General features: G+C 40.7%; 1 protein-coding gene across 1 annotated transcript in view; it reads left to right on the top strand.

Annotated features, from left to right (window-relative positions):
• The first annotated feature begins 2,126 nt into the window (after positions 1–2,126).
• Positions 2,127–10,203, top strand: part of MRPS6 (mitochondrial ribosomal protein S6) — a 19,950-nt gene continuing 11,873 nt past the window's right edge. Inside the window, exons 1-2 of the mRNA XM_010004679.1 lie at positions 2,127–2,171; positions 2,281–2,420. Coding sequence (XP_010002981.1) covers positions 2,127–2,171; positions 2,281–2,420 — 185 coding nt within the window. The remainder of the gene's footprint in view (positions 2,172–2,280; positions 2,421–10,203) is intronic.

Genomic DNA, 10,203 nt, shown 5'->3' with positions numbered 1-10,203 from the left:
TTTCAGCTGAAATATAATTTAAATTTATATTGTGTAATTCGTAAGATCTCTTAATCACTTCATCCTAACTTTTCACAGCGTGCAAGAGATACCTTTAGTGTTTGTCTCGTGAAAAACTAGTTTTAATGCATTGAAGAATTTTGGCACATGTGAACATGCTTGTCTGTTCCCTGTAATTGTTTTACAACACAATCTAAACATATGTTGAAAAGTTGAGGCATTTTTGCTGACCTTGTAATTGTTTAGGCTCTTTGTGTCGATAATAAATTTCCCAAACAATTTATGCAGTTGGAGTGTGGGGGATAAAATTTCTGCTTAATAGTAAGGAGCAGTAGGTGTGATCCCATGGTTGACTCTCGACTGCCATAGGGCAGTTAGCCCATTGAAACAAGAACAAAAAAAAACACATTTCAGGGCATCTGTACTTCACATCTTTCAAAGAACAGTCAACATTGCAAAACATCACACATTGAACATCTCTGCTTTTCATTTGGAGGCTTTTTGATACCACTTTTTATCCTCAGGTAAATGAAAGGAATTTCACATGCCAGGCATGGGCTGCACTGCATGTTGTGATATTCTGGTACTACCTTCATGCAGTGGCCAATAAGGGGTCTGAACACTAGACAATGCTAGTTATATAACGGTGAATATCTCCACCTCTTTTGACTTAGGAAACTTAACTTTTGGTCACCTTCTATACCAAGTGATTGAAGGCTTGCACAAGTTTTCTTCTGGTGGAAAAGGGACAGTGACATTATTATAGTAGCCTGATGTAACAAAATAAAATCTGAATAAAGCTGAAAATCAGCTCTTTCATTACTTTTCCATTTGCAGTTGTTGCCATCTCACTGGACAAGTACACTTGGGAATGTATCTTGATGGGTAATGTTGCAAGGAAGGCAGAAGAAAGCTTTACAGGTTGGTTTGTGTTCTGTTGGACATCCATTTAGTTTCCCTTCTCTTGGGAGATTTGTTTCTTAAAATACTTCTTGTTGCTGAGAGTGTAAGTTTGGAGTTGTTTTCAAAACATTCCAATTTGGACTTTATTAACATTTTCATAGATACTGAGTGTCACTACTGAAATGATTCAGCACTCTAAAGAGCCCTGATACACAGTGAGCAAGAAAACGTTGCATCTGTTTTACCTACTGTTTTTTGGCTGCCTGTCCTTCAAACTTGTTTTTCTAAGGAGTGAAATCTCTGTATGTTAGACTAATTACTGCATGTCAGTTCCTTAACTCTTAAACAGCTATGCAAAAGTAAGGAAATGTGCAGTCATTTAGCCAAGGTGCCAAATATCTTTTAGGCACATGCAGTTGAAATGACAATATGACATGAATGTGGTGCTAATTGTTGTCTCTGTAGCAAGCCACAGTTTAGTGTTTTCTCCACAATGTTCCCTTTAAGTGTTGTGGTGAACAGTATGAATGAGCATTGGTGGTTTAGGGACCTGAAAACTGTTGCAAACAAATTCATTATCTGTTGCGGTGAGTGAGAGTCAGACACACAATACTCAAGAGTTATGGTGAATGCTCCACTTTGTTAGGTACATCGGTATATATAGGCTTGTTACAAAGATCATTACGTCTTCAATATGCTAACTGATTGGTTAATAAGTGCTGATCGGTAAGCTACTACTTTGATACTTCATGCGCTGTGGTAAGCTGCAAGTTGGATACTTCTTTTGCTGATCTTGCATCTTGCTGAATATACTCTTCTTTGTGGTCTTTGTGGCATCAGCATCTCTAACTGGGTCCTGCTTCAGTTGCTGCTTTGTATTCTGCTGTCCTTTAAATGTTACAAAGTTCCTCTAACTTGTTACTAAAATGTCCCTTTCTCCTGTTTCCTGCACGTACAGCTCTTCTGTTCCCTGCACGTACAGCTCTAGTATTTTTCCATGTCCATTACTGTACAGAAACTCATCCACAGTTATCACCCTTTGCCACATATATCTTCTTACACCTGTGTAAGGGTCAACTAAAGGGACACCAGGTGAGTTAAATCCATTAACTATTTCCTTTTTCCTGTTGCTGTCAGACCCTGACTTCAAAATTGGTGGAAACTTTGCTGTTGCCATAATGCACAAAGAAACTGGCTGTTCTTAAAAAACATTCTTCTTTAGGATGTCGTCTGCTTCTGCTTCCACTTTTGCCCTCTCAGGTTACAGAGTAATCTCTTCCAGTGCTGAACTGTGCAAGTACAGGTGTTCCTTCTAATCATTTGATAAGAATAACCAGATTTGTTTACATTTCTTGCTTTCTCTTTCTTCTTTTAAAGCCTGAGACTGCAGCTGTGCTGAAGCGCACTGTTGAGGCTCTTATGGAGAGAGGAGCTGTTGTGAGGAACCTAGAAAACCTGGGAGAAAGGCCTCTACCCTACAAAATCTCCAAGCACAAGGAGCGCCACAGAAGAGGAGGGTATGCATGATGTGTTTTTCCTTAAAATCCTATAAGTGCTCCTTTAAAATGTACTTAAGTAACTCACTGTTTGGTCTTCCCTGTGCTTTTTGGAAGCACGCCTGTAATGTCGGTGATCTCAGTAGGGTGTTGTGCGGCTGCTCTGTGCGTGCATTTGTTCTGCTTCAAGGTTTTTATGACTTTATATTCTGTCTGGTGTCGGCTTTTTGTTAGGGATTAGTCATCATAGAATCATAAACTATTCAGGTTGGAAAAGACCCTTGGAATCACCAAGTCCAACCATCATCCCTACTCTACAAAGCTCTCCCCTAAACCATATCCACCAACACCACATCCAAACAACCCTTAAACACAGCCAGGGATGGTGACTCAACCAGCTCCCTGGGCAGCCTATTCCAGTGTCTAACCACTCTTTCTGTGAAATTTTTTTCATAATATCCAGTTTAAGCGTCCCCTGTTGCAGCTTGAAGCCGGTCCCTCATGTTCTGTCCCTAGTTACCTGTGAGAAGAGCCCAGCAGCTCTACATTGTCTACAGTGATGTTCCAGGTAGCTGTAGAAATTGATGAGGTCTCCCCTCAGCCTCCTCTTCCTCAAACTAAACATTCCCAGCTCCTTCAAATGTTCTTCATAAGATTTATTCTCTAGGTCCTTCACCAGCTTCGTTGCCCTCCTCTGTACTCACTCCAGCACCTCGAGATCTCTCTTGAATTGAGGTGCCAAGTAGCCATAGTCCAGGCCTGCAGAACTGTTTTTCCCAACATGCACAATGTTGTTTTATGATGTTATTTTTACAGAACTAATTTCCAAGCCGGTCAGGCTGTTGACTGAAAAAAGTCGTACTCAATCTGCTGGTTACTAGTTGGCAGGATTGATTCCTTTTCTCTAGTGCATCTAAGCTAAATGTTAACTGCTACGTAAGACTGGCTTGTGTTTCTGATAGTTTTTAAGGATGTTCAAGGTGGCTTTATGGGAAGTAGGATAAATGTAAGAGAGGTTGTGAACTGGCATCTCACATCAGGCTTCCCCCACAGTGCAGGAGGAAGGTGCTGTAGATCCCACCCCCCTCCTCACTGAAGCTGGTGAGCTGTTGCTCTTTGAGGCTACCTCCGAAATGGATGCTGGCTCTCAGCAGGGACTGAGAAATGTTGCTAGGCAACCTGCACTGTGCTGGGGCTGCCTGCCCTCATCCTGATAACAATTAGCCACACGCTCCTCCTACTCCCTGTGATGGAATGGTGGGCCAACCTGCCTACCTGCCGTCTTCCTGGAGGGGTGCTTGGCGCGGGGGAATTGGCGAGGTGATTCTAGAGGTGTGCCTTTTATGAAGCTCTTCTTGGATCATCTCCCTGGGTGTGACTTAATGTTTCACCCTCTCTTCTGAGGACCTCTTTCTTCTCCGGTGAAGTGGGAGTGGTGACAGGTGCCAGTTAAAGCTGACTGGCAGAAAGGGTAGGGGAGGAAATCTCCACCACGTTCCTGTTACTTAACCAGAAGCAATGTCCTTATGGCCATGGCTGTCTTGCACTCCTGCTCCATGGTGTCCTTCAAAACATGGTTTGATCCTCCCAGTTTTGCATTTTAGGATGAACTCCTGCTACCTACACACAGGAGCTAATCAAAGCCTTTTCTCAAGACAGAATTACTAATTACCTCATCCTTCTGCTGGGGTAGAAGCATTTGATAAACATTGAAGTCTTTATTGATGGTTTCAGCAGAACAAGGAGCTGTTGTTACTCTTCTTGAATACTTGGGGAGCTAAGGCAGGGGATCTAAGTTCCACTAAATTTGCCTGCTGAAGTTGAGAATTGTGGCTTCTAGATACTTTTTTTTTTTCCTGAAGCACTTAGCACTCTAACATTTCACTACTTTTGATGACAGTTTTTGCTTCACTTGTGTGGCAGGACTTCTGCAGATCTGTTGGGTTCTTTATCGGGGAAACCAGGACAGGAATAGAGAGTAACAAGCATCACAAGAACTACGTAGCAGAGATGAATAGAAACCATTTCTCCAGGATACCTTTCAGACATGTGAATTAGCTTAACTGATTTGCTGTAGCAAATTACTTCATAGCAGAACAAGAGGGTCTGTAGACTGTAACCCTCTTCTTTGTAGAGTCCTCAAAGCAGACATATTTTGTGTTCTGAACGAGGCAAGGTTTTAGTAGCAAGTCATTGTGACTGTGTCTTGAAACATGGGCAGGGAGCTGATATCAGGTGAATGTATCTATCGCTGTTCCTCCTCCACCTCCCAGTATCTCTAAATATTCAGCAGTCATCCTGCTTACCTTGGATTTGGACCATCTATATTTCAATGTGGCAGTTCCCCCCCTTCTCAAAAAGGAGAAGCAATTGAGAAGGGGGTATTACAGGAAATAGTTGTTTCATGTGCTTTTAATTGGAGAACTCAAATTCACGTGACACGAGATATTACAAGGAGAAGTAGGAGGCGGTTAACTACCTGGTAATTTGGGAGAATTGTACTTCTGTAAATTTTGCTGGGGAGGTTGCAGTTCATTGTACAGGTATGGTAGATTCCTGGTATACACCATCCAGTATTGTATGTAGTCTGGAAAATAAGTTACTCAAGATATTAAATACAATCTAGGTATAGCAAGTGAAAAGTCAGTACTTGATCCACCTTATATAATCAGTCAGCTCTACTTTGCAGCATCTGTAAAAAGCAACTTTTTTTTTAACGGGACAAAGTTAAAAAGAAAAAAGGCTTTTTAAGATACCTCACTAAGCTGAAGATACACCTGTACTTACTAGGAAATCCTAAACTGTTTTCTCCTTCATAGCCAATTTTTAGTTCTATGTTCCCTTTCTTAGAAAGCTGGCTTAGGGTGGTATCTCAAGTAGTAGAGTGCGTCACCTTTTCTTTGGGCTTTCTCTGAAGTAACTGAAAGGGCTTCTGTGAGAGTGCAAATGATACTGTGTGTCAGGGCGGGGAAGAGCTGAATCTCTCAAAGCTTTTGATTTTGTGTGTCGGGGGGGTTGTTTGCTTTTAAAATTTATTTTATGTTACTTTTAATGTTGGGATTCTTAGCTGAGCTTCAGCTAGTTTAATTTCCAATAGTATGTAGATAGTTGAAGATTTAGGATGTATACTGAATCTGTTACTGCTTGGACCTCCTGGCTGGTGAATTATAGAAAATCAGTGGAACACAGTATTCGTAGCAACAAATTGTATTAAATTAGTGCAATATAATAGTCACAGTAGGGGTCACAGCTTAATAGCACATCTAATAGATTCAGCTCTTGTCCTTGTGATCACTGAGCCAACCATGTTCATGTCACTCAGAATGGCATGGAATTCCTCAACCTGCATAGGGTGTTTGCCTGAAAAACAAAACAAAGCCATCTTCCTCACCAGTGTAGTGGCCCTGGCTTTGCTCCTTTATAAAACTCTCAGTGCTCTCCAGGCTGTCTCTCTTAACCTCAAATCAAGGGCTATCAGTAGGGCAGCACCAGCTATTTGCAGGTCAACTGGGACATGCTCTGTGGCATGCCTAGTGGTCATCCTTCTCCCAGGCTTTTGCTGTACATTATCTTCATTTAGTTAAATTTTCACTGCAATTCAAGTTTTTATATACAGCATATATACAGCTGTGATTGAATGCAAGAGGACACACGAGTGCAATGTGCATAGCAAAGGTATTGTTTGACTTAGCCAGGGTTTGGTAGTGTCTTTAGTGAACAGTATGGAATTAAACTGTAAAATATATATTTATAGGTGAATAGGGAAGATAGTTGTCTCCTTGATAAAGGGCTTTTTTCCCCTCCAAGTTCTGTAGTGCTTTGTCATCATCTGTCTCCAATCTCCTGCATTACAGGCTCATCACAAATTTAAGAATATCCAGGAGATGACACAGAATGAGAATTTTGTTACCTGTTGTTTTGTAAAGCTGAGATTTTTCATAACCTGCTATAGGGCATTTTGGCCCACAACTGTCATTGGAATGGGCAGTTTTACTCTCCCAGGCAGCTTTGAAGACCTCAGATCATACATACAATTGACTTAATTTTGTCTCAGGAAATGATATTCACTGAGCAGATGGTGCATGTGCATTGAGGGTGTATCAAAACAAATTTAGGTCTTTCTCTTAAATGCATGTCTTTTGGCAGAAAACACCCTCCTTTTAAAGAGACCTGATACTGACAGGTTTTGCCCTTATGTAATTATGAAATAGTATGTTTCAGGAGCTGCGTGGATATGTCTGATATGTCTAGTATTTTGTTTTTAGAGTATTCAAGAGTGTGATTCAAGTAACACCTTGCAAAATTGTAACAAATACTCTTCACTGTATAGATCACTAAAATGTGACAAGGACATGTTGGTTCCAGTGTGCCTTAGGGATGTGAATTTAGTTGAGGCATTGAGCCTGAGTGACTTGCCCATGGCCATCATGTCTCTGAAAAAACAATGGAAGAATGGAATATATTAATGTAAATTATTCCCAACTGTATCTCTTTAACAGGCAATAGATTTGGGCCAAATATTTGTTCTACTAGCCACTACTTGTTTATGATTTTTAATGAGTTGTATTTAAATTCCTTTTACCACTGTGTGTTTTAAAAAGTATTATACTATGTGTGCCAAGTGGTGCTTATTTCTGGAACAAACAAAAGTGAACCGTTTTAAATAAGGTGTGTACTAGCATTTGAATTCAAGAAATGTTAAACTCTGGATTTGTTGGCTGGTTAGTGTGGTACAGAAATATTGAAATCCCCCAAAGCAGCTTTCAAATAAAGGGTCCAGGACTGGGTGATGACATTGCAGGGCCATTGCTGCATATTTGGTCAGTGTTAAACTGGAGAATATTGCAACTACTGGTAAAATGATAGATCTCATAGCACAGTCTGTGGGTTTGCACTTTGTGGCTTACCTGTTTTCTTTGGCCATGCCAGGCTATGCCTTAATCATATGCTTGTGATGCTTCATCCTTTAGGGCATCAGATACAGGAGGAGGTTTGGGGGACGTAGCTGGTATGCAGGATGTTTTTACTTTAGGGGAGATGGTACAAGGGCAGCTGCAGAATAGACTTTAAAAAAAATAAGATTCAGACACTCCTTTGGGAAGGTAATGGCTGAAACCTTTTACAGGCCAGGAATCTATTAAACTGGAAGGAGCTATGGCAGGGGCTTTGGGGAGAGTAAAGTGGCCAGGTGTAGGCTGGGTTTTGAACACTGAATATCTTGCTATCCCCTAGGGATTTTTTGTTAGTGATTTTTATTTTCTCAACCCCCCCGAAATGTTGCTTCCATTCTTATTTTTGTTACCTGTTTTGTAAAAAGTATAATATACCCCAGTGTGGTCAGTGCTTGGATTTTAGTGCTGTTTTGTAAATCAGCAGAGCCCTGTGGCCTTTCCCTTCTACTTTGTGTATGTGTGTGCTTTCCTATATTAAATCCACCTGTAATGCAGTAATGCTTTAGACCTTTCTCCCCAGGTTTTTATTATTCCATTTTCTTTATTTGTGAGTGCTCCAGCTAAACTGTGTGTAATTTTGATTACTCATCACAATTTCCATGTTCTGTTTGCCAGTTTTTCATTGCCTTGTTGTTTTTTCCCTTTCAAATTTGATTTTGAAAAGATGGCAATTTTCTTTTGTTATTTGCTTGCTTGTCTCTTGATCTTTTTGTTTTGCTGTTCCCTTCCAGTTATCTCATCAGCCCACTTGTTCTCTGAAATAGCAAACTGCTCAGGTCTTACTTTTGTTCTTGCTGAATTGTATTTTGGGAGCTTATCTTAACACGTGCATGGGGAATTTTCTGTAGGAGGTGTGCAGGGACCGTGGTGCTTGCCAGGGTCCACTGAGGAGCACAGGGTATATACTGATAGCATCTAGTGGGATCAGGAGTTGGAAAATCCCGGTTGCAATGTTAGTGGTGGTGTGGACTTGTTTGTGTGATGGTGGGAAATGGCAAGGCAAGGAGGTCCTTTCCCAAGGGCAAAGAAGCATGAACTCAACTTGGCTGCCAGGCCCTTGCAGTGCTGCCATCACTCCCCAGCAGCTGGGAGCTCCAAGCTTTGGAACTGACTCCCCCTCTGCTATGGTGGGGAAGGGTTGGAGGCTGTCCTGGTTCTCCCACAAATTGCCCCTACCTCCTCTGGGTGCTTTAAGGTCTGAAGGGGTTTAGGGTCTGAGCACCTTGTGTTTTGCTGTCATTATGTGGCACGTGATGTAACATTACTTTGCCAAAGCATGTGCTTAGGAATGGGGCCACAACTCCAGTTTCTTGGTGATTCAGTGGCCTAATGCAAAATAAATAAATAGTTATTAAGATAAGTATTTCAGTAATTGAGCATCATGTTGTTTAGTAAATGTGAATATTTAAAAAACGTCTCTATGTAAATTGTATTACATGTTCAAACTTTTCCTCTTTCCATAAAGTATCTGAGCTTAGGAACTGTACTTACACAACTTATTTTTAAACAAGCAGATTGTGGCAGAATAGTATTCCATGTAGACAAGAGATGCTGAAATGTCTTCCAATAACCCACGCTGTCTGGATACAATTTTGTTTATTTGTAGGAGTGAAATAATAGTGACCCATCAGAACTGTTCTCTGGAGTGTCCACAAGTTTTAACAACCCTTCTCTTTTCCCCACCCCCTAGAAAAAGACAAACTATTGCATAGTTAAAGGACTTAATCCTGTAGATAAATATATCAGTGTGCTTAGCTTCACTCAGGTAGATTCACTTGATTTTCATGGCTGTTGAAGACTAAGGAGGAGGAAGGAAGAACAGATGGAAGAGGTTGCAAAGAAAAACAGATGAAAGAGATGGCAAGCTTTCCTTTCTTAATACCACCAAATTAAATGTATAGCTAATGCACAACCTGTGGTGTTTGCTTCTGTTCAGATTTTAGAACACCTTGATCTGTTTTCAGCAAAAAAGAGTACTGGGTCTGTAATGCACTTGGATGAGAACAAAACCCATTTGAATGTTTAAGTGTCACGCACATTAGTAGTATTTTCTGCTAAGTTGATTGTCTTCTTCCACTAGATGGGGCTTTCATCATTGATGAGTTGAACTATTACTTTTCCTTAAAATGTTTTTGTCCACATATACCTGCATCTAAGTGTGCATATGCCTCCAGTATCAGAGCCCTGTAATGTTTGTTGTTGTTTTTTCCCTCCCTGTATTTGTGGCAATGCCATTTGCAATTCTGGTGCTTTTCAGAAGAATCAGCACTGTGTAATAGTTTGTGATGTTGAGGTGCCAGTGTAATCTTCTGATGCACTAAATTCTGTAGCATCCTTGTGCAAGCACATTAATTAAATGTGGTGGCAGTCTTAAATAGTGGGCTTGGTGTGATGGCAGCCACCGGTTTGGTGGCTTTTAAGCTGAGAATTATATAGACTACAGAGAAGTTATAGAAGCACAATTACAGCTTGCTGTGTAACTTCAGCCATGCTCATAACAATTTTGCCAGGTTTTCAAATGCTGCCCAGTAAGCATGACTTTCCATACTCCAAACAGGGCATGCTTGTTTCTTTTTTGCAGTGTAACAGTATTTTAAAATATTTTTCTGCAGTGCTGCAAAGTGTCTTTCCATTGCTTAATTGGCCTAACAATTAGGAGTCTATGTATAGAATTTGACAAATGTAACGTCTGCAGACTCTAGATGGTAAAATGTAGTTTCCCCAAAAGTACTTGCTTGTTATAGATAATTTGCATAATTGCTGTAGCACAATCTAGTTACTAAGGTACCAACGTTTTGGTTTTGATGTGGTACTTCCCAGTTGCTGTCCTTGTGATTTTTCAAGGGATGTCC

The sequence above is a fragment of the Chaetura pelagica genome, unplaced genomic scaffold (assembly GCF_000747805.2).
Source record: "Chaetura pelagica isolate M959 unplaced genomic scaffold, ChaPel_1.0 scaffold299, whole genome shotgun sequence".
NCBI lineage: Eukaryota > Metazoa > Chordata > Aves > Apodiformes > Apodidae > Chaetura > Chaetura pelagica.
This window is presented reverse-complemented; position numbering and strand designations above follow the sequence as displayed.